At 34.7% G+C, this 26,104-nt stretch overlaps 1 protein-coding gene across 2 annotated transcripts in view; it reads left to right on the top strand.

Annotated features, from left to right (window-relative positions):
- VTA1 (vesicle trafficking 1) overlaps nt 1–19,816 on the top strand; it is a 73,566-nt gene extending 53,750 nt beyond the window's left edge. For both annotated transcript variants that reach the window (XM_046006930.1, XM_046006931.1), the window contains exons 6-8: nt 6,550–6,723; nt 12,300–12,380; nt 18,455–19,816. In XM_046006930.1, coding sequence (XP_045862886.1) covers nt 6,550–6,723; nt 12,300–12,380; nt 18,455–18,600 — 401 coding nt within the window. In that variant the 3' untranslated portion in view covers nt 18,601–19,816. The remainder of the gene's footprint in view (nt 1–6,549; nt 6,724–12,299; nt 12,381–18,454) is intronic.
- The last annotated feature ends 6,288 nt before the right edge of the window (nt 19,817–26,104 follow it).

The following is a 26,104-nucleotide window of genomic DNA, read 5'->3' as shown; positions in this document are numbered from 1 at the left end:
GCTCATTTGATTACTACATGCAGAACTCCAGCTGGCAATTACATACTCATCTAAAGATTGCAGGAGAAAATTCTGGGCTAAAAGAACTTTGGAGTTGTCAACCTAAAAGCAAGAAATGAAGCCAAAGTAAATGTTTCTTCACCCAGGCCGGATGGATACTTTAAGAACTAAGGCCAAAGATGAAACATTTCTTCACATTTAGTAATTACATTAAATTGGAAATTGAAGCTGAACAACTTCTATTACCTGATGGTATTTAAGTAACCTTTTACACACACGTATTTGTAGTAAATACAATCATGTTGTACTTATCATTACCTTCTAACATCTGATTTGGGAGATACTTCTTGTATGTGGTTATACATATATTCTTAAATATACCATGCAAATATATTTTTTTGTTTTAAACATATTTGGCTTTAGTAGCATTTCAGATGTGTCATTTTAGATATATTAATATGCCTAATAAATAATGTTATTTTTTCTAGATATTCTTTCAGTGACTGCTAATACTAACATTTTTAACTTATGTCCTTGAAAGTATACATTTTAATTATTATCATGAACTCTTCTGTTGTGATATGGGTTTTTTAGGCTTTTTATAATACTAACTTACTAGATAATTAGATACATATAATTTTTGTTATGTTTTCCAAAAATTAAGCTTACATGGAGCTTATAATTTCTTTCATTATTTTTATTCAGTTTTTATAGAAACTCTAAGTAGTAGAAAATTGGGAGTTACAGAATACCAATAATCCTTTAAAATATAGAGAAGGATATTTTCACTATGCTTTTTCAAAAGAACAAAATGTAACCTGGTAATTTAATCAAGTGTTAATGTCATAACATCTAACAGTGTCTGCTCAGAAATGGTTTATGGCTCTTAAATAGTTTATGTCGTTAAATCTGAATGTGTAAGAGAAAAGTCTTCTTAAAAACCTTGATTCTTCTTTTCCAAGTATACCGTTATATTCTCTTGTGTTCTTAAATTAACACTAGGGGTAAATGTATTATGTTTAACAAAAGTCTAATTCTCCGTTATTCTGGAATTATATTTCTAGTAAAACCATAAAAATAATGAACATTACACCTTAGAGTAAGAAAAAAGGGAAGATACGTCTGAAAATACTGCTATGTGGAATTAAGTCATATTGTCAAAAAGTACATAAGGAAACCATATGATTAGTACAAAAACAGTGTTCCAGGAAAAAAATAAGGCTCAACTGAAGGGAATTCTGTTAACATTCAAACTCTAGGTTTGCATGTCTGTCAACTCAGTCTGCAAAATGATGCTATTTTTAAGTGGTTGTTATTAACCTATATTCAATAAAAATGTAGTATCTTTTATCATATTTCTACTAATCTAAAATTCCCCTCTTTGGGGAAACCCTAAGATACAGTATATGTGCTGCCGAAGCGAGCACAAAACCCTAAGATACAGTTAACTTCAACATTTTTTAGTCTCAGTAAATATTTGCTGCTAATTAAGACCTGTAATTGGAGAACATAGGAGATATAAAATAAGTCAATATATTAGTCACCTAAAATGTAATCTTAAAGTTCCCTAATCTAGTGTTAATGTCATAGCTTTTTACAGTATTTCCTCAGAAATGGTTTATGGCTCTACAAGAGGATATAATTTTACATATATACACTTTCTGAAGTATTTGAAAATGAGTTGAAGATATGCTCTTTTGCTTCTCAGTACTTTGTTCAAAAGTATTCAGTTGATTTAATAATCTCCTTTGTGGCACTAGTCCAGGATTAACCACTGCATCTGACTTTCATGTCTCCTTAGTTACCCTTAACCTGGAATGGTCCTTCAGCCTTTCTAGGTCTTTCTTGGCCCAGTGTTTTTGAAGAGTACAGGTTAGTTATAGACTGTCCCTCAATTTGGGTTTGCCTGATGTTGCCTCATAATTAGATTACAGTTATGCATGCTTAGCAGAAATACACCAGGGTGAGATTATGTCTCCTATGTCACATTGGAAGGTTATATAACATTGGTGAAATATTGGTGATATTAACTGATCACTCAAGTAATGTGGTATTCTCTGGGTTATTACACTTTAAAATGATTTTCCCTTTGTTATTAATAAGCTGTTTGTGTTACTAATAAGTTACTGGGGAACTGGGGAATAAGTCCTTTTGAGACCATGTAAATACCCTGTTTTTTTAATAAAAAATTACCACACTGTCTTTAACATCTACTGATACAAATGAAAAGTTTACTGTTTGCTTAGTATGTAATTCAGTGACTCAGTGACTTTTGACACGCACACCCTCTAAATAAAAAACATTCCCATTACCCTCCCCCAAATTACATCATACTCTTTCCCATTCCATTCCCACTTTGAGAAACAACTAATTTAGTTGTTTTTTTAATCAAAAATTAGTTCTGTCTGATTTAGAACATTGTGTAAATGGAATCCCACGGTGGTGTTTTGCACCCAGCTTCTTTCAACACTGTATCTGTGAGATTCATTGGTGTCTTGTATAGCAATAGTCCACTCTTTTTTACTGCTGAGTAGTATTTCGTAGTATGGATACCATAATATGTTTATCAGTTCATCTGCCAATGAATGTATGGCTGTTTCTAGTTTGAGGTTATGATGAATTAAGCTGCTTGACATTTAAATGCGTTTGGTTTTTAGACATACTTCACATTATATGTAAAGAGGTGGCATGTGTTTCATTGTGCTGGGTCAATAACTAGAATAAAACTGTTGGGTTTTATATATATATATATAAGAAGCTCCCAAACCATTTTCTAAAGTCAGTGTACCATTTATACTTTCATCAGCCATGCATTAGAATTTCTATCCCTCTGTATCCTTGAATAGCACCTCGTATTGTCAGTATTTTTAAATTTAGCCATTCTGATCCATGTATAGTAGTTCTTCATTGTGATTTAATTAGCATTTTCCCCCCAATGGCTAAATGATATTGAACTCTGTTATATGTGTTTACTGAATGTTCATATATATTTGTTTGTGAAGTATCTGTTTAAATCTTTTGCCCGTTCTTTTTTGTTGTGGTAAATTATACATAACTATTTTATTTACTGTTTTAATCACTTAAATGTACAGCTCAGTGGCATAAAAAGCACATTCATATTATTCAGCCTGTCACCACCATCTAACTCCAGAATATTTTTATCTCCTCAAATTGAAACTCTATACCCATTAAACTATAAGCCCCCTTTACCCTATCCATTCCTAGCCTCTGGTCACCACTATTCTGTTTTCTGTCTTTGTCTGTAGGTACCTCATGTATGTGGAATCACACAGTATCAGCCCTTTTGTGACTGGCTTATTTCATTTATTGTAATGTCTTCAGGGTTCATCCATGTTACAAGATGTTTTAGAATTTCTTCCCAAAGGCTGAACAATATTCCATTGTATGCATATACACATTGTATTTATTCATCCATTGAAGAACATTTTGGTTGTTTCTACCTTTCAGTTGTTGTGAGTACCTCTGTAACCATTAACAAACTTGCCCATTTTTCATGGGCTGTCATTTTATTATAGAATTATTTACAAATTATGAATAGAAGTTCTTTGTCAGATGCATGTTTTACAGATATTTACTCCCAGTCTATTGCTTCTCTACTTGTTTTTTTACCTTCTTTTAATTACCAAAAATCTTTAATCCTGCAAAATGTAGTTTATAATTTTAAAATTTTTATGGCTACTTCTTATGTCTTATGAAATCTTTATCTATCTCTACCTTAAAAATTCTTTCATATTTTTAATCCTGAAGACTTATCATTCGAGCTGTTACTTTTGTTTGTGAAAGACCTTAAATTTTTTTCATGCATACAGTGTGAGATAGGTTGGATTCAGGATTCTTTCCTCCATAAGGATAGCCTATTATTCCAGCACCATTTGTTAAGCATTTTCCTTTCCTTGTTGAATTTCTTTGGTTCCTCTGTCAAAAATTCAATTAACCTTTTAAATGTGATTCTGTTTCTGGATTCTATTCAATTACATTGGTATGTTTTTCTGGTTGGTACCAATGGCACACGGCCCTCTACCTTTTTACAATAAACCTTGGAGTCAGGTGGCACAAGTTCTCCAACTCTTCTCTTCTTTCTCAAGATGTTCTTAGCTATTCTATGTCCTTTGATTTCAACATAAATTTGGAGTAGATTTTTCAGTTTCTGTTAAAGAACAGCTGAAATTAGGATTGATACTGCACTGAATTTATAGATCAATTTAGGGAGAATGGATACCTTAACAAAATTGAGTCTTTCATTGCATGAATATGGTGTATCTTTCCATTTATTAAGACTTCATTAATTTGTATCGACAGTATTTTGTATTTTTCAGAGTAGAGATTTTGTGCCTCTTTGGTTAAAATTTGTTTCCAAGTATTTTTTTTCATTCCCTTGCTTACTTTTAGTGTAGGAAATACAATTGATTTTTGTATAATGATGTTGTATTGCACAACCTTGCTAAATTTACCTATTCTGGTGGTTGTTTTATAGATTTCTTGGGAGTTTCTTTGTAGAAAGCCATGTTATCTGCACAGAGAGACATTATGTGTCTGTTACTGGATTTAGCTACTTCAGCTTTTGTCTGCTTGGTATTTAATAGTTTATCCATGTTCATCCTTTTACTGTAAGCATGTCTGAGTCTTAAAGCATATAGGTTGGTTTGGGTTTTGTTCATATGTTTGTTTAGTTTATCAACATCAGCCTTCTTTAAAATAGTGTTTGGTCCATTTAATGTAATTATTGCTATAGCTAGATTTAATTCTGTCATTTTTATCATTTGTCTTCTGTTAGTCCCATTTGTTTTTGTCTCCTCTTACAGTCCCCCCCCCCCCCCCGGTGAGTTTTTCCCCTTTCTTTCTTTTTTTTAAGATTTTTTTTTTTTTTTTTTGAGATTTTACTTATTTGCTAGAGAGAGAAAGCATGAGAGGAGAGAGAGCATCAGAGGGAGAAGGAGACTCCACACCGAGCAGGGAGTCCAATGTGGGACTTGATTCTGGGACTCCAGGATCATGACCTGAGCCGAAGGCATTTGCTTAACCAACTAAGCCACCCAGGTCCCCCGAGTTTTTCCTCTTTCATTCATTATGACTACATTTTTCTCTATGTCCTTGAACCCGCTTTAATGTTATTTTTTTGCTAATTTTGATATCTAGGTCATTTGAGGATCGTCTTCTGTAGACTTTCTCCTAACTCTGGTCATATTTTCTTCTCCCACCCACCTACCCACCCCATATTTCTATTAATTTTTATTGTTGATAACATCTTGTAGCTCCCCTGCATTTTCTCACCTTCCTCTTCCAAGTTCTTGGTTCTTGTTCTAGCAGGAAGTTAACATGCCTGAACTCAAACACTGCGTGTCTTTCTTTCAGTTTTAAGGCTATTGCTCTCACCAGGAGCCTCTAGAATCTTCCCGGAGTGTGCATGCATAGTTCAGGGTCATACAGTATTCAGTTGGGGTTTATACACACATTTCAAGGCTCACTTCTCTGCAACTCTTTCTTTTGCACAGATTGTTGAGTGCTTGCAGGTGAAAACCCACATGAAAGCAAACCTTGCCTGGTGAGATTTTCTTTCCAAAGGGCCATCTTCACTCTAGTTTCTACCAGCATTTAGTCACTTTCTAATGCCTTTAAAAAGTAGAGGGAGGGGCTCCTTCCCAGGCCGTATGAATGTTAGAGTTCTCTAATATAGGAGAAAATTATTTTAGTGTATATAAAGTATAAATACATCTACAGGCTTACTTAGTAAAATGTGTATCTCAGAATAGGTAGGGGTTTTTTGGTTGATTAAAATTATCCACATTGAATATGTAATATATTACGATCAAACAAAAAAACTTATTTAAAAATTTGATAGGAAATAAATTGATTTCGGAAATCTCTTGCTCTCACTTACATTTTAAATTATGAAGATTACTAAAAATGACTTATTTTAAATAGACTGTCACTATTTAATTTTCCCAGAGTAGCTTTCAAATTCAGCTAATAAGATAGTATATTTTAAGTCTGAACTTCAGAACTTAAAAACACAAAGTCTCTACACTTAATCTTAGCCAAAAGGCCGAGAAGTGATTCTACACAAATTCTCTTATTATTCCTTTCTGTGCAGGTAGCTCTGTGAAATCTCATTCCTTTGTTTTTGTTGATTAACCTAATACTTTGAACAGCAAACACATAGGTAATCATTTAATAGCTAGTTGAATGATGAAAAGAGTAAAGGGCAGCTGTCAGAAAAATAGGCTATGGATAGTATAAATGTGACATGTTTTGCCAAAAATACCGTTTATCGTAAGTTTAAAGAAAAGATTTTATAGAATTATAAAGTGTTACCTTGAAGTGACAATCATATTGTCAGGCACAATTAAGTGATAAAAGGAAAGAAAACAATTAAAACTATTATTTTAAGAGCTAGAGCTTACTTATCAATTGCATTAAATAGAATTGCATCCAAACATCTGTTTGTCATGTCTGTATAGCAAAATAAGAATGTTTGGCATTTTTCTTTCAAAATACCTAGTTTAACTTTACATATATATTATATAATAGATGTTGAAGAAAATGAAGATGCTGGAGCAACATCCCTGCCGACTCAGCCACCTCAGCCATCATCTTCAGCTTATGATCCAAGCAGCATGCCGTCAAGCAGCTTCACTGGAATACAGATTCCTCCCGGCGCTCACGCTCCTGCTAATACGCCAGCAGAAGTGCCTCACAGCACAGGTAGGAAATTAAAGCTTAACAAGTTTTGAACTCTCCTTTCATAAATAAGGACTGCACTTTTTAGTGTGTTTATGCCTAAGCATGATGGTCATAAAGCATGATAAGATCTTTAAATTCTATTTGAACCCACAAAACAATGTTACATCCTTTTTGTTGAAGTTTGAATGTTAATTTTCCTTTCGTTTTTTGAGAAATGACCAAACATCTACAAACGTTACTATAAACTCTATATTTTATTACCAAGAATAGCTTCTGTGCTTTTCGTGTGTGGTACTATTTTCTTTTTCTTCCCGTCTGTTACCTTTCCCTTCACTGTTCAAGAGTAGTACTGAGGTATGCGGGTCTTCTCTTATAGTATGTTTTGATCAGTGTCCCACTGTATCAGCAAGATTTGATTTTTCTTGCCTTATTTCCTTAGCACCCAATCTCTGTCCTCAACGTAGATACTGTTAATGAAGGGAGCAGACATTAAGGCACAAAATCTCAGTAGCAGTAGAATCACAGACAACTGAAAAGAAGGAGTGTGTGTTATTTCTTTTAATATTATAAACACTTGACTGAAGGAAAAAAGGGAAGTGATAGCTACTATCTTTGAATAAATCAGCTTTGTATGTCTGTTTTTCATGGAAAAGATCTAACAACACTAGTCTCTATTAAATGAGTGGGTATCAGTAAATAAAGGATAATTTTTAAAATTGTAGATACTGTTCCATTTACTTGTATTATTGACAAAGTATTGCCCTTACCTTCAAATAGAAGGGCATTTAAAGCCATAATTTGCATCTTGAAGTTTTTCCAAAAATTGTTCTTAAAATATTTCTTTTATCTCAGCATAAATGTAATCTGTGGTAGTAAACTGTATAAACATTTCAAAATATTTAATTCATAGAATGAAAATCATTCTTTGAGCCCTAATTTCTAAGGTTTCTATTAAGTACCACACCATTACTGACTGAAATTTTCAGCCTCAGTTTAGGTCATTTTGCATGAGTTGAATAGCATTTAAGTTCTCTACTTGACTATCATAGCACCAGTTTTTATTAGTTTCTTTCCTCCTCTTTTCAAACTTTTAACTTTGTATTATCTACAAATACGGCTATTATTTTTGTCTTGAAGAATATTGATGAATGTGATTATTTTAACACTGATCTCTTTTGTGTCATCATTCTGTATATTTTACTCTGACTTTGCTTTGCTTTATGGTCTGTATGATGAGTTTATTAGACAAACCAATTTGAGTTTGTTTTGTAAGTAAAATTTCACAGAACACTATTATAAATATTTTATTTTCTTACAGAAATATTCAGTATTTCCAGTGTAGATTAATAAAAGCAATACCAGCTACTTAGATGCATTTGCCTTAGGTAAATACTACTCTATTCTAGTGAATTTAAACACTAACCAGGAGCCTCTGATATACCATATTTATAGAAGGGCAAAGTGAGAATAAAATGCACTTCGAAGTCAAACAGTTTTGGTTATTAGTTCCTGCTCCTTTCTAAACCACAAACTCAAATGTTATGCAGCCTCTCAACCTAGGTTTTGCCTCTTTCTAAAATGAAATTAAATCATATTCTCATGGTGATTTTAATTATTAGAGAATAAGTTTGAAAATTCACTAACTGTGCCTAATCACAAAATCAGTGTTCAGCAAATTAGCTTCCTTTTCCTTTTTTTCCTCTTCCTTCCTATCTCTGTGCCAAATACAGGGTATTTAAGAGCAAGCTAATGAACACTTAAAATCATTTTGTGAATCAAGGGAAGTGTCACCTTTGGGGGTCGGATATTGACCTTAAAAAAAAAGTTGTCTAAAAGCACTACCATGTTAGACAACATATTGTAGGGCAAAATTCTGGTACAAGCACATACATACATATATTTTATATATAGTTATACAGTGTGCATATAGAAGAGAGAAATCTTACTTCTGGGAGGGCTGTATTCGGTTGAAAAATATGAAATTGCTACTTTTATATAAGTGGTAACATCTTAGTAGTTTCATATGTTCACACTAACAGTATGTCCTGCTTAGAATATCCTTGACATACATAGACTTAGATATTGAGGAGGTAGTCTTCTATTAGAAGGTTTTCTGGCATGAACAATTCATCTTGCTCCAGCTAACTCTGGCTTGAGCCTTGGTTTGTTTTTTTTTGTTGTTTTTTTTCTTTTTTGTTTCTCTGAGTGAGCACATAAAACCAAAAACCTTGGAGAACTTCTTTAGGGTGAGGGAGGTCCTGTCTTGTTACTTTATGTACACTCTTACAGGCTTAGCATTTACAAAATTATCATAGTTATTTTATAAATTAATTTTACAGCAACTGTATTAACTATATTAGATATTGCTATCCCTAATTCATACACTGTAAAGAAATTAAGCAATTATCCCATGAAAATAAACACATAAACATATTTATTAATGACAGAACTAGAATTTGAACCCATATCTTTCTGATTTCGTGTTTTTGGCACCTCCTTTTCTATGTCTCTCCCTCCAAGGAACTAAATCTCTGTTAAACAGAATCTACTTTTGTCACAATATTTTGCCCCTTAAAATTGGTTTGAGATATTGGAATCTCCTCTTAGCTGGCAGATTTTTATTTCTATTACATTTAAAACATGGGCTATGTAAAACATGGACATCTACTTTTTTCTATTATATTTAAAACAGTTAAAAAAATAGACTCTCAGTTGGCTAATAGCAAATGAAATAACATTTTTAGTTTATAAATATAGCAGATGTTTCCCCTCTTACTCACTTTAAGATTGATTTACTTTCCCTCATATAAAGATCCAGGATGCACTTTTATCAAAGGGAAATCCTCAAGATAGCTGAAAAGAATAGTATGTACTAATATACGGTTTTTAGTTCTTCCACAAAAAAGCACAGGGGCTGCAAGGAGGGCAGCGAGAGCGATTGTTTAAGCAGGCAGAGTGTTGGCCTCTGTGCTTTAACCACTGTGGACAATTGGAGGAGGCGATAGAGTGGATGGTTTGTCCTTTCTCTTGAAACACATGCTTTATACAGCCTATAAATATTGAGGAAGAAGATCTCGGTAATAAACCTAAATAGGTTAAATGTTAGAATTATGTTATAATTCATGCTGGCCTTTTTATTATAAATGCAGCTTATCATATGTAGATCAAAAACTTAGCTCTTCTATTGTTCTTTTATGCATGAGAAGTACTGCATTTGAGTTTTCCTGTTATACAGCTTCCAAAGTTGTTAATATTTTGTCCTGACCATTTCTGTCAGCGCTCTTTTCCATTGATTAGACTGAGGTTTTACTCAGCCCAATCCTCCTATTTTCTTAACTTTGCTTATAGCGTTCCTTGGAGATAGTGTGGCTTTCTCCCTTTTTCTCTGCCTCTCCAAATGCTACTCCTTTAAGGGTTCTTTTTAATTATAATTCTGGATAATCTTCTCTAGTTTTTTAACCAACACCCATTTCTCCCTTTTCAGAATTCCCAGACTATGTAGAGTATAGAACAATTTAAATTTGATACTTAATTAGAAATCTTGTAATGTTTATTTAATTCTTGAATGTGTATTAATCCCATTTAATGGACTATGTAACCATCTTCTTAAAACTTAACCAGAAGTTATTTGTTGACACTTCTATTTTGTTAAATAATAGAAAGGAAGAAATTTCCAACACAGTTCTACTCTTCCACGTGAATGTTTTTATGGTCACATGACTCCCAACATATTGCAGTCTTTGGAGCTGCTGTCCATTTGTGAATTGACAAATGAGACCTTTCCAGATCCAGAAAGAAAGAAAAACATCTTAAAAAAAATAAATGAATAACGTAAACTAAGAGCCACTTTTACTAATTTAACAAGTATTTATGAGCTTATGTTGGGCTTGTACACTAGGCCCCCAGGGGAATATGTCATGATGGCTGCCGTAAGGACGGGCCTTGGCTCATGTGCATCAAGACAAATGGAAGCAGCATCTTCTTACTGCTGCTTGAGGCGTGTTTAGCAGCCTCTGCTGTCACTACTTATTTTTTTAATATTGCTCAAATAAAATTTTACTACATAACTGAATTTTCTCCCTGCAAATTCCGTTTTGTTCTTATTAATTAATAGTGCCTGCGTAATTAATTATATGAAGATGTACTAATAAGCATTTAAAAGTTAATACAATACGCTGGTCAATAAAAATACTCCTTCTCCATAGGGAAAGAGATTTGTTCAAAAATTTTAATTTCGGCACAAACACAAATTACTTAGCAAAGGATGGCTTGATATCTAGAATTATCTGTGAGCAGGTTGTAGACTTACCTTTTTTTTTTTTTAACATTATACGAGAAATAAATCATCACCTACCTATGGTTTAGGTACAGCTCCTTCAGAGCACTAGGCTTGACTAGGTAGTCTCTGAAGATCCCTCTCAAATCTTGCATTCCTTTTTTTTTTTTAATGTAATGACGTGTTTTTAAAAGTAAGTTTTGAGGGGACAGTTAATGTTGGGTGGTGATCCTTTAATATATTTGGTTAGCACTTATCAAAATCAAGCAAAAGGAGTGCCTGGGTGGCTCAGTGGGTTAAAGCCTCTGCCTTTGACTCAGGTCATGATCCCAGAGTCCTGGGATGGAGCCCCACATCGGGCTCTCTGCTCAGCAGGGAGCCTGCTTCCTCCTCTCTCTCTCTGCCTGCCTCTCTGCCTACTTGTGATCTCTGTCTGTCAAATAAATAAATAAAATCTTAAAAAAAAAAATCAGGCAAAAGATAGTCATTGAATTGGTCAATTTAAAACTTGTGTGAAAGCTGACTTTGGAGTTACACTTCTTTAACTTTTTCTATAAATGAACTTGTGTATATATATGTGTATATAATATATACATGTGTATGTGTAACATCAATCGAGAATCACTGCTAAAGCTTAGTGAAAAATGCATGAAATAGTATAGTATGCAGACATGCCACCATCTGCATTACACATGTGTGTATGTAAACACTCAGAATATATGTTCCTGCATATTTTCTTTACCAGGCTCCAACTTCAAATAAGTGTGTCAGAGTAAAATTCATAAAGATTTCGGGGTGCCTAGGTGGCTCAGTGGGTTAAAGCCTCTGCCTTCAGTTCAGGTCATGATCTCAGGGTCCTAGGATCGACCCCCGCGTCAGGCTCTCTGCTCTGTGGGGAGCCTGTTTCCTCCTCTCTCTCTGCCTGCCTCTCTGCCTACTTGTAATCTCTGTCAAATAAATAAATAAATCTTTTTTTTTTTTTTTTTAGATTTTATTTTATTTATTTGACAGAGAGAGAGATCACAAGTAGGCAGAGAGGCAGGCAGAGAGAGAGGAGGAAGCAGGCTCCCCACAGAGCAGAGAGCCCGACGCGGGGCTGGATCTCAGGACCCTGAGATCATGACCTGAGCCAAAGGCAGCGGCTTAATCCACTGAGCCACCCAGGCGCACCATAAATAAATAAATCTTTAAAAAAAAAAATTCATTAAGATTTCAAAAAGGTAATTAGGAAATGGAAATTCCTTCATGATCCTTTAAATATTTTCCAGGTGTATAATTAAGAGGTATAATTTTTATGCCCATTTGTGGTTTTCTGATGCAGGTGTAGCAAGTAATACTATCCAGCCTACTCCGCAGACTGTTCCGGCTATTGATCCTGCACTGTTCAGTACGGTTTCCCAGGGTAAGTCAGCTGACTGATTTTTTGAGACATATTATATCTCTTGTTTTGGGTGTTGTTTTCTAATTATACCTTAAAAGTATTATATAGTGGGGACGCCTGGGTGGCTCAGTGGGTTAAGCTGCTGCCTTCAGCTCAGGTCATGATCTCAGGGTCCTGGGATGGAGTCCCACATCGGGCTCTCTGCTTATCGGAGAGCCTGCTTCCCTTCTCTCTCTCTGCCTGCCTCTCTTGTGATTTCTCTCTGTCAAATAAATAAATAAAATCTTTAAAAAAAAAAAAAGTATTATATAGTGAAATGTTTACACATTTCTTTGAATGTCTGTGTTCACTAGATTCTCCAGTGAACCAGGATTGTTTCATATTATCAAAAATATCTAAATTTGAAGGTATCCCCCCCCCTTTTTTTTTTACAGTTCCTTTTTTGTGGTATACTGCTGGATATAGTGGCACAAACATATAGCTAAAGCTATCACGGAAGCTGATACTAGATTACTTTAGTCCAAAATTACCATATCTTATGATTATGATTCTTCCTTATCTATACTAAATGATTAGATTATCCAAAAAGAGGAACTGACCATAGTTGAAAACAAAAAACAAAAAGGAACCTGTTATAAACTGGCAAATTACCCAAGAACATAATGGAATATATTTATCTTATCAGTAGACAGACCAAATAACCTGCCCAATGGATACTATGTTCTTCTGTTAAACTTGGTTTCCAGACTCCCCTCTGGAGTCCCACCTAATTTTAAAAGATCCACCTAAAATCTGATGTGAAAATATCTGAAAAAAGATAGATCAGTGAAACAGAGTAGGGACTCTGGAAAGTAGACCACACGTTATAAGAATTAAATTAATGATGAATGTGGCATTTGGATCAGTGTGGCAAGAATATATATTCAAAAGTGATGTTAGAACAATTGGTTATCTAGAGGGCACCTGGGTGGCTCGGTCAGTTAAGTGTCTGACTTCAGCTGGAGTCATGATCTTAGGGTCCTGGGATCAAGCCCCGCATTGGGCTCCCTGCTCAGTGGGGAGTCTGCTTCTCCCTCTGCCTCTTTCCCCATTCATTCTTTCTCTCTTTCTCAAATAGGATGTTTAAAAAAAAAAAAGAAAAATTGGCTATGAGAAAAATATATATATTAGATACTATCTCTCAATACTTGTATCTGATTTAGTTGTATCTTAACAGGTTTGACAAATGAAAAATGATAAATTCATACCACAGAATACTCCTTCTTCCCCATTACATTGTTAGAATGCAACTAATAGACCAGGAGAAATTGAGATTTAAAAATAAAGAAGTAATGTCCAGAGCGTATATAAAGAGCTCCTACAAATGAATAACTGAAACTCAATTCAGTAGGAAAAAAACAGGCAGAGAATATGATAGGTAATGCATATATGCAGTGAACACATAAAAGCTTTCCCAACCATATTATTAATTAGGGAAATTGAGAATTAGAATGATTTGGGTTTATGTCAATAGATAAAAAAATATTTTAAAGGATCAATAATCTATAGTGTCATTGAAAACCTAAGGAATGACTCTCACATGCTGTTGGTGGGAAATGTACATTAGTAAAGTTTTTTTCAGCAGGATTCTGTCACTGTCAGAATTGCAAATGTAATTTTTTTGAACCTGCTATATTCCACCATCTTAATAAAATACTCAGACATAGGCACAAAATTTACAAGGATCTTTTATTTCAACGTCATCGTAATAGTCGAAAATAATCTTTTAAGTGCTTATTGGGATATTATGGTTCATTCATCACATGGAATGCTGATTAGGTATTAAAATACATACAACACACACACACACACACACACACACACACAATATAGTACCTGACATGAAAAGATCTCCTAAGCATATTAAGTTAAAAACAAAAACAAACAAAAAAAATAGGCTGCAGAACATTATGTATAGTATGACCCTATTTAGGAAAAAAAATATTAAAATTCTCTTCCTGCATGGATGTATGTGTTTAAGTACATAGAAAAATTCTAGATAATACTCAGACCAGAACTAATAGTTTTATAACCATCACTGTCTCGTTACCACCACCTCTAATAAATACTCCCTGAATCCTTCTCCTGTTACATTTTTCTCTTTAGTGCTTAGTATTTATCACCTTTAATACCCATAGTGTATGTGTGTTAGTATTAATATGTTAAACATTTCTGTAGTGAATTTGTGGCTTTCTGTGGAAAGGAGAATGGAATTACTTGAAGCAGAACATTTCTTTTTTTAACTTACACCTCTCTATATAGTATTACAGTGTGAATAACCACTTACCTCCTGAATTTTTTTGAGAATTAAATGGAATATCTGCTCAGCGGAGAGCCTGCTTCCCTTCCTCTCTCTCTACCTGCCTTTCTTGTGATTTCTCTCTGTCAAATAAATAAATAAAATCTGTAAAAAAAAAAATAATGGAATATCTGAGAAGTATTTAGCACAGCGCCTGACTTAATCAAATTCTACCTCTAATCATTCTAGTGTTGCCATTTCTAAGGAACATATCTTGGTAATGCCTGGATATAAGGGTTCTGTTCTGAGCTTTATCTTTACCACCAAGATTTACTGCATATCAGGTGATTCCCCAATTATTCTGCCCATGCTTTCCATTCAAGTCAGAGGACAGTAGAGTACACTAGGATCAGATATCCAAGGTCCCTGACATGAATTTTTAAAATTACCTAGGTAAGTAGGAATCTCTAAAGACCCATTTTGGAAATTTTTAAAATTAAGTATCCTGTGATCTATCATGACATTAGATAAATCAGTCTTAGAAATGGATGCTTATGTCTACTGAATGTACAGAGATTTCTCTTAAAACCAAAAAGGTTATCTTTGATCCAGTGCTGACCCAGGCGCTTTCTGCAGTGAAAGGGAACTTGACTAATAGCTGTAGCTGTCTTCTGCCTTCTTGTACTGCCCTGTAGAGGAGAAAAGCAGCCCTGTGATGAAGATAGTCTTCTCTGAAACCATCGGCAACTGTATTAAGCTTAGAGTTCAGAAAAGAGATTCTTTTAGACAACCTCTTTAATCCCTCAGACACCTTTTACGTCCACTGTATGCTCTCTCTCTGGTCTGTCTGATATGGCCTCTAGTAAATTTTAATAATAGAAAAAAAACAGCTTTTATTTGGGTGCACTAAGCAGTATTTACTATTTTGTATATACTGAAATTGAACAGTTGTTCTCTTCTCCTTTTATGTATTTTCTACTTTATCTAGTTCTCAAATGCTGAGTTAAAAATCATAATTAAGCAGATTTTCTTTTTATTTAATTTAAAATTTTAATCACATGTCTTATTATTAATGACTTTTACATGATATTTGGGTTTTGGGGGGTTTTTTTTAAGATTTTAATTATTTATTTGAGAGAGAGAGTAAGAGAGAGCATGAGAGGGAAGAAGGTCAGAGGGAGAAGCAGACTACCCATAGAGCTGGGAGCCCATGTGGGACTGGATCCCGGGACTCTGGGATCATGAACTGAGCGGAAGGCAGTTGCTTAACCAACTCAGCCACCTAGGCACCCGATTAGATGATATTTGTTAAACGAAGGGAAACCTGAAGTGTTACAGAATAGCAAACATAACTATCTGACATGGCTTTTTAAGTTCTTTATATTTTTAATTAATAAGTCTAGCATCTCTATTTAAATCTATAACTTACATTTTGTATCTGAGTCCTTAAGTTGGTGATTATTTGCTTATATTTTATATGATAGTTATGTAATTTCATACATGTTTATAAGCTATATGTATTACACATCTGTAATGATATTTTTCTGTTAAAATATTTTCATTCACTTTTTCTGAATATTGAAATTGTTATTTCATGAAAAGTGCAATATTTGTGTTTTATAGTTTTATCATTGGTGGATAAGTTTAGCTTAAAAAACTAAGATAGTAATGGAGTTCTTTCCACTACATACATCTCATTAATAAATGAGTGGTATGTCAGCAAAACATTGCTAAGGCTAATGCTATAAAAATAAGAGTTCTAACCATGGCACCTTCTTCTAGCAGGTCCAATAAATTCTATATGGTTGCCCTATATATTTAAAGATTGCCCTGAGATAAGAAGACAGGCTATTAAAGCACAAAATGAGTAGTGGGGTAAACTCAATTTTCAGCATTGTTTCCCTCACCTAGATAGGATGTATAGCTTTACAGGACTAGAAACTTGCTTAATATATTTGGAGAAACCGTTGAAGAATCTAGTAGGTATTTTCAATAAAAAAAAATAAACTTAAAGTGTCCTGACTAAATTTTCAACAGAACAACAGCAGACTAATTGTTTTTTAGGTTTAATAGGTAACAAATGCCAAGGCACTAAAATACTAAAAGATTTGTGGTGATTGCATTGCAGTGGTGATGCAATGTGGTGATTGCAATGATTGCATTTTACTAGTTTATTGATTTGTCTTTCTTGTTTTTTAAGCAAACTGAAATGCAGGAAAATTGAAACAAGGTCTGTCAAAGTTGGAATATATAATCTCTTAATTCACAACAGTAAAGACCAACCATTATGATCTTTAATAATATTCAACAACTTTTTGAAGACTTTTTATGTAACACACTGGGCTAATTACTGTAACGTAGATCTATGTGTATCATCTTAAAATATGGAATTTCATTGATGTTTAATTCTGTATGAACTCTGTTTTAAAATATAGGAAATAATGTACGGACAGCATTTTTATATTCATTCATTAAAGTTACTCAGTTCTTATAGGTACCTGGCATTGACCTAGAAACTTTAGGATGCATTGTTTCAGAACTCTTGAAAATTTTAGAAAATAATGATTTGGATCAGAATTTAGAGTCTAGATACCTGGAGACACTACCTACTTTGAAATCCTTAAGTAATAGCAAAATTGAAAGCAACTAAACAAAGATAGTCTGTTTATAAGTACATGTTTATAAACTGAATTAAAATATATTGTAAACATATTTTTTAAATATTTTAAAATCTTTTAAAAAATAATATTAAATACAAAATAAAATCATATATAAAATATATTATCTGAGTCTCTGTCTTTGGCTCAGGTCATGATCCCAGGGTCCTGAGATCGAGGCCCCCATCAGACTCTGCTCAGCGGGGAGCCTCCTTCCTCCTGTCTCTCTGCCTGCCTCTCTGCCTACTTGTGATCTGTCTGTAAAATAAATAAAGTCTTTAAAATATATATATATATAAAAAATCTGTTCATTTATAAATAGAATTTGAAATATATTGTTTGTTATATTCTGTGTCCCAGCCTTCTGATCAGTTCTTAATATCCTTATAAAGAATTCTGAAGAAAATGGTATTTCAAATTCAGGACACAAAGTCAGTTTTTAATTTCATCTTTAGAAATATATATTCAAAACTTTAGATTAAGTGAAGTTGTTTTTTGGGTTTTACCCAGATTATTTATTCAGATTCTACCCATATTAATCATATGTGATTGGAAATTGGAAAACTTGCTGAGAATAAATTTTGGACATAATTTATAAAGGTTGTTCATGTGTTTAATTTTATATTAATGATAATTAAACTGTAAAGATTTTTATATGGGGGCACAAAAAATACTTTCATGCTAAAAAAGTTAAATGACTTATGTAATTTTTTTAAATGTTATTTTTTTTTACAGAGAATTATATTTATATTTTAGCTCAGATAAAGGTCAGATGGTTTAGTCTGTGTGTGTTATTCCATGAAAAGAGAGGCTTAACTGTTCTAGTATAAACACCAAAGCCACTGTCATTTTTTTACACAGATTATAATTTTTTTGCTATTAATTTATCAAAATAGAAAGGCTTCTAGTTTGACTTACGGATTAAAAATCTTTTCAAAAAAGTTATTAGTATTGGCATATGTATGGTTTATGTTAATAAGGAAAAAAGCGAAAAGCATGAAAATACTTAGTTAAATATTTACACCTAGGGTTGAAAAAAATCTTCATGTTTTTATATAACCTTAAATATTTTCTATAATTTTAAATGTAAGCATTTACCTAACCTAACAGAATACTTTCTAGATTCCTACAGATATCTTAAGACTCTGTGTTTCTTCTAGGGGAGATCCGTCTAACTCCAGAGGACTTTGCTAGAGCCCAGAAATACTGCAAATATGCTGGCAGTGCTTTGCAATATGAAGATGTCAGCACTGCTGTGCAGAATCTACAGAAGGCCCTCAAGTTGCTAACTACAGGCAGAGAATGAAGCCTTTGTACAGTAGATCCATGCATTTTTGGCTTAAAGAACTAACAGTCCATTACTCTATCTTCAGCCCATCAGGAGCACAGTTTTAAGGAAGACTTCAGTTGCATTGACTATAACAATGAAATCTGTGTCTGTGTATCAGATTCCTGTTGAAGCATTCAGCAGCAGCCTCAACCAGTTTTCATTGTCCATTTAGTGGATCCAGTAATCTTCGGGTATATAGGGCTGATGTGAGCAAAATCTAAAAATGCCCATTGAATCCTGCTTCAGAAAACAAACACACACTTCTATGAAATGTATTGGGGTTCGCATTGTATCTTAATGTTCATAAATTAAGGATTTTTTGAACCATAATTTGGACACACAGACTGTATTACTTTGCTATAAAATTCTAAATTTAACTTTAAATAAAAATTACCAGGTTATACTAGATTAGAGATCATGTTTTTGTTTTCCTCTGGATTTATGAACATCCTAAACTGTTAGATGAATCTGAAAGGGATTATGTTCATAATTAAATTTATGTTCCTATTTAATATAACTACATTAAAAGTTAAAATTTTTATGGAAGAAAATACAAGGTAAAGAGGTGGAATCACTTTTAGACTTAAGAATAATGTTGGCTTCCCAACTGTTTTCCTTTCTCCATTGAAACTAAAGTGAATTGGTATTTATTCATAGGCAGTTTGACTGCATGTACTAGGGAATGAAAAGAAAATATTTGTTGTAATGCCAGAAGCTTGGTGCTTAAAGTTAAGGTTCTCCTCTGCTGCTGTGGAATGGATTCCATACAGCGTATAGCTAGGAGCGATGCAGAAGATTATAAGAATTTAGACTCTCAGTTGTTAATTTTATAAGTTTTGTGGGAAAATATGGACTGTGTGTCACCTGCATTTGTGCTGTGTAAAAAATAAATACGAGGATTCTTTTAAGTTGTTCAGCTTATTACAGAGCCAAATGTGTTTTAATTTGCATGCTAGAGTTTGTCATTTTTTAAAAGTCGTTATGTTAGTACAGGAATATGGATATTTCTATAGTAAAAAAAAAAAGTTTTTAAAAGGAAAGAGGTAAATTTGCCAAATTTACCTGAAATTTATCTCATCCATTTTGTTCATCCCATTAAAATTGGAGTCATTTAACATAGGGGTCCACAAACTCTGTATAGTCAATGGGCAGACTCCTGTTGTGTAAATAAAGTTTTACTGAAACAAAACCATACCCATCATTTATGTTTAATCTGTGTTTGCTTTCCCTAACTGCAGAATTAGATGGACTGCAAGTCTAAAATATTTACTACCTGACCCTTTAAGAAAATGTTTGCTGACCCCTGTTCTAACAGTCTCTGAAAGAAAGTGAATCATTAACTCATAATCATTTGTCTTTCAATTTGCTTTGCCTAAATGTAATGCTATGCATAGGGTTTGATAGAATGAACATTCAGACAGAATAAAGTATTCTAAGATAGTGCAAATACAAGCCCCACAAACCATGTGGGGCTGAAAAATGTGTTCATATCCTTCTGAAAGATGTCTTCCATATCTTTCACAACTAAATTCCTATAACATCTGTAGAGTTCAACATTCGCATCTAGAATGCTCGTACTCTGATGCATTCCTCTACACTTTTACTGTAGTAGGAGAGAGTCTAGGATGATCTTTAGTGTTACAAGAGGTAAATCAGCAAATTTTTTTTTTTAAGATTTTATTTATTTATTTGACAGACAGAAATCACAAGCAGGCAGAAAGGCAGGCACAGAGAGAGGAGGAGGCAGGCTCCCTGCTGAGCAGAGAGCCCGATGCGGGGCTCGATCCCAGGACCCTGGGATCATGACCTGAGCCGAAGGCAGAGGCTTTAACCCACTGAGCCACCCAGGCGCCCCAAATCCAGCAAATTTTAATTCAGATCTTCACATGCCTGGACACTTGAAAGAAAACTGTCCCTTCCCATTTCACACCCTACTTGGTTGCTCCCAACTGGGAGAGCACATTGGGGGGAAAAGATAAAGTGGAAGCCCTGGAGTTCACTGATAAGTGGGCTGTGTTGTAACAGCACTTATCTGTAAAATGGAAGCAACATCGCTAGCTTCCTCAGAATTTGTTATGAGATGCTTTAGGTGAAGTGTTCAGCAGCTGATAGCAGACCACAAATGTTTATTGTTACTAACCGTAATGTGAAGATAATAATGTCAATTATTAATTTATTTCCCAAATATCAGGAAATCCCAGTTGTCTCTGTGTCCAATTGCTTTACAATGCTTTCTTGCCTAAGGGGATTAAACTATAAATATTTTTAGCTTTGTATTTCTTCATATGAAATCTGACAAGATACAGTTAGAAATTTTTTGATGTAACACTAGGATAAGAAATTTTTATTTAGTCATTCAACATATATTTAATGAGTAGCTACTATACCTGGTATTGTCTTTTGCATGAGAAATCAGCCGGAAATAAGAAAAAAATTCTTTCTTCATAGAGTTTATATCCTTATGGAAAGGAAACAGAGAAACGTAATAAAAAGTGTATCATATATTCAACCAGTGGTTTTTCAAAGGGTAATTGTTAGAAATGCAAATCTTGGGCTCTTGCCCCAGTTCTACCCAATCAGAAGAAACTGTAAGGATGGGGTCTGGCAATCTGAGTTAAGAGATGCTTTAGGTAGTCTGGCGGTCCCTGAAGTTTAAGTAATTTTAGCTCTACCCAAATCACAAAGAATGAGAATCTGGGAGGGGAGATCATTAAAAGGATCATATTGGCTACAGTGCAAAGACTACGCCATAAGGCGGGTAAGAGTGGAAGCTGGGAGACCAGTTACAAGAAGATTGCAATAACGAAGGTGAGGTATGATGGCTTAGACCAGAGGTAACAGGATGTCATTGGTTTCTAGCTATGTTTTAAGTAGACACATAGTATTTCCAATAAACTGGATATGAGGTATGAGCATAGGAAGAATGAAGATTGACTCCCAAGTCTTTAACCTGAACGCCTGAAAAGAATGAGTGGTTGTTAATTGCAGTAGAGATAGATTGTTGCTGAATTCTGCTAACATTCAGGCTGAAGTACAGTGTTCCCAGGTTCTTGTGACCATCCTGAGTAAAACTATTTGATAACATTGTTTTGCCAGTGCAGACAGAGGGGGAAGAAAAGATAAAGTTCTACCTATACTTGATTGTCACAGACATCTCACCAAATCACCGCTGAGCTGGAGCTAGAAGCCAAGGACCGATCCCATGGTTAGGGATCCCGTGACCAAGGATGAATGCAGGCTTCAAGATTACACCCAGAAAAAGACTCCAGTTACAGTTCTTGAAAGTTAACAGCTTGGGGTGTTCATATGAATGGATCTCTCTGTATATACATAACTTGTACTTCTAGAAATGTGAGGTTACTGTATATGCCTTAAAATTAGATTACATGCTATTTTAAAGAAATTTATACCATAATAGCAGCATTGTTACAAATAATCTTCAACTCTGAAAAAACAGGAACTGACTAGGGGTTGAAGAGTTTGGTTATCTCCACAGCTTCCCCTACCCATCCCCATTATTTTTTAACTTCACTCATGTATCAGAGCAGTTGGATCAGATCATCTACTTTGGGCTATAAGTAAACTTGCACCAATAGAAAGGTTCTTATAAAAGATGACAAAATTTTAAGACATCCCTCATGTAGAGGTGTGCTTACCTGGTTGGTTATAATTTTGATGTCAGTATGGAATTCTGAGACCGAAAGCTCATTCACTGGACTGTATTTAAGTAAGACTAATTACAAGTAAGCAATATTTTAATAATAGTAAAAATAATAGCATTTAAGTGCCCACTAAGGACCAGGCACTATTCTAAGTATTTTACATGTGTTAATTTGTTTAATTCTGCCAGTGATCCTGAGAGGTGGGTCCTATCATTGTCCCTCTTTTATAGGTGAGGAAACTGAGCCACCGGATACTAACTGTCCTGAAGCCATATAGCTAATACTGAAAGTTTCTAAGTTCAGGCTACCTGTTTCAGACAACATGTTATCATCCATGTAGGTAAATCACCAGTTAAATTGTAAGTATAGTGAGATGTTCTAAGTGAACTGCACATTACCAAGGTCATGGGTCTCAGGCAAGGTCATGATCCCTATTATTAGTGGGAGGTGTATCAGCTAGATTTTTCAGTTATCTACGCAATGTGTTACAATTAACTGCAGGTGTGAGGTAGTGAATAAAGAACAGGAACACACAGTCTGGAGCTGATGGCCTGGTAGTATATGGACTGAGTCCAGGGAGAAAATAAGCAGGAGTTGAATGCAAAGGATAAATACATTATCTTGGAGAGGGTGTCCCACATCACTAGGGAGACCCGAGCTTCCCATTTTTTCCTTTTATTTTAAATAATGTTACTATTTTGACTTCAAGTATACAAGGTTTATCTCAAGTATTTTTTTTAATTTTATTTATTTATTTGACAGAAATCACAAATAGGCAGAGAGGCAGGCAGAGAGAGAGGGGGAAGCAGACTCCCCTCTGAGCAGAGAACCCGATGTGGGGCTCGATCCCAGGACCCTGGGATCATGACCTGAGCTGAAGGCAGAGGCTTTAACCCACTGAGCCACCCAGGCACCCCTATCTCAAGTATTTTTATTTTAAAAATACATTAGACCCATCAGGAAATCAGGGCTATGAACATCAATATAAAATTAATAATATTTATGATTAGTTACTTCCTCAAAATTCTATCTGAAAATCTGAGGCAAGAGCACCTGTCCTTCCAGAAATCCCTTGAATTTGGAGGGGGAAAGAGGTGACTGTTTAACAATAACTTATAACTTTCCGGAGAACTAGCTTCATGGTTCAGCAATATTAAGAGATCTTGTAAAAATATTAGCATCATTTGTATGTTCAAAAATAATATGTATTGAGCATCCACGCTCAATTAAAACTTACCATGATAATGTGATATTATTGGAGGTTATATACAAGACACAGTAGTTCTTCCTGGGAAAGGTCGGGGAAGGCCTTGAAGAAGAGTTTGAACTGTAGGTTTACCAGGCAGAGACGCAGGAAGAAATGAGCAAAAACAAAGCATGCACAACAGCATGAAGGGGAAAGAATGTAAGAAATTAGGGGAATTTGAAGAATTTGGTGTTCCTGTGGCAGAAAGCCTATGAGGAATGGGAGTTGTAAATGTGAGATCACACAGGTGGAGAGGGGTTAAGCACTGAATTGTGGCCTGCCAAACTTCCTAAGTTAAAGCTCAACCCCCAACGTGACCGTATTTGGAGATGGGGCCTTTCAGGAGGTAAGTTAGAGGAAGTGAGCAGTGTGGCCTGAGTTCCATAGCACTGGTCTCCTTGTGAGAAAAGGAAGAGACACTGAAGATACCGTTCTCTCTCTTTGCTCTCCTTACTCCATTTCTCTATTTCTATTTTATTTCTCTAAGCACACATTTTTTTTTCTATTTCTCTATTTCTCTAAGCACATAAAAAGGTCATGTGAGGCCACAGCAAGAAGGCAGCCATCTACAAACTTGAAAAGAGAGGACTCACCAGAAGCCAGCCCTTGCGGCACCTTGATCCCAGATGTCTAGCTTCCAGAACTGTGAGAAAATAAATTTCCCTCACCAAAACCACCTGTGGTATTTTGTGATGGCAGCCCAAGCTGACTAAGACAGGAGGCAAGAGGATAAAAGCACTGAGGGTTGGGCCAAAGAATTGACATTTTCATTTTGAAAGTGATGGGAAGTATGATTTCAATTCTCAATTTCCTCCAAAAATCTGTGGCTCAATTTGTGCTCTAAGAAATTATCTGTATCTGTGTATCTCTATGAAGACTTTGATCCCCTCAAATATGCCCTTGACCATATTGATTGCTTGCTTCATTGGTGGTAACCCATAGAATTGTTTTGGTCTTCTTGGGCCCTCGGTTGTGATACTTGTGTTGTGCTCTGGGGGAGAGTCAGAGTCCCGGAAGAAGGAGGAAGGATGTTTAGATGTGTCTGCTGCACCACGCTTTATACTTTCTGTCTAAAACTAATGAAACCCCTCTAACTGCAACCTGGCAAAAATTACCGTTTTCCTCTTCATACATCGTGTAAGTGAAGCTTTACTTACACAATCTCTCTTCATTAAGATGCTAACCTCCTTAATGGTGAGAGCTATTTATATTTGTAAATCCTTAGTATTCCAGGTGATGCCTGATGCAGACTAAGTATCTCTAACCAGTAAAATTAACAGATGACTGGGTGAGGACTGAAGAAATTATACTGAAATCATCAAATAAAGGTTAATTAATGTGCAGAAAACTCTGTTCTCTAATATTATAGAGTGAGATGAGAATTTCCTCAAAAGATTCTGAAATTATCTGTTCATCATTGTTATCTAAAAAAAAAAAAAAAAAAAAAAAAAAACCCTCATTCTACAACATCAGAATACTGGGATAATGTGTAGAGTCCATCCACACGACCCAGAAAGTCTTGACTCCTAATTCAAATTCAGGGTTCTTTATCTGTTGAAATTGTGAAGATAACAGTGGGTCAGATGTGCTCAGAACATTCCTATAGTATCCACTAATAACATCCTAGTAACATACATGTTCTCTGCAGGTGTATGTTATATGTTCTTGGTCCATCCATACTCTTGGAGAGATTAATACATTCAAGCCATTGTGATTGTTTAACATCAACAACAACAACAAACCCTCTATATGTTAAAAACAGGAAAATATATCCAGATTATGTTGAACTTCATTATTTTGTCTAAGGAAATTGTAAATGAAAGATTATAGGTGAATGGACAAATAAATGGGAGTTTAAAATTAAAGAAGCTGCCCCTGAGACCCTAACACTTTCGTGGAAGTTGGGACTCATTTGAATTTTTTTTCTCAATGTATATATTCTTGTCTTCTGTCCATTGCTCCAAAGACAAGCAACTGAAGAAAAGATGTGAAGATAATATAGCCATGGGCATAGGGTGATGTAATGTAAAGAGTGTTCTTTTCTGAGTCAGGAAACGGGGTTTCTGGTCCCCATGTTGTCATAATCTGTTCTATCATCTAAGAAAGTTTGCCCTTCCTGACCCTCCTCTGAGGGTTAGTTTTACCACAAATAACAGGAGTGGGCAGGGCTGGATATCTAACATCCTTGAAGATCTCAGATTCTTCAAGTCTCTGAATAATCCTTTGATACAATTTGAGGTCTATAGTCCTTGAATCACTCCTTATTTGAACTAGATGCATCATTACGTTATGTTTTCAAAACACAAAGCCTGACGTCCATTTAATAAATAAACATCCCCTGAACATCTTATGTTAATATGTCAAGAATTCAGTAAATATATCCCTTTGAATAAAGTTGAAGCCAAGGACCCGTATGGCAAAATAATTACTGTTCCTTTAGGTGGGATATTTTCTTCTGCTAGTGTGAAGATTACCAGGGAGAGAAAATCTGACAAAGAAGATTTGAGAGCAAAGAATATTCCCATGGATAAAGAGAGTCATTTTAAAATGATAAAGTGGTCAGTTAATCAAC

Source organism: Meles meles, chromosome 5, assembly GCF_922984935.1.
Source record: "Meles meles chromosome 5, mMelMel3.1 paternal haplotype, whole genome shotgun sequence".
Lineage (NCBI taxonomy): Eukaryota > Metazoa > Chordata > Mammalia > Carnivora > Mustelidae > Meles > Meles meles.
This window is presented reverse-complemented; position numbering and strand designations above follow the sequence as displayed.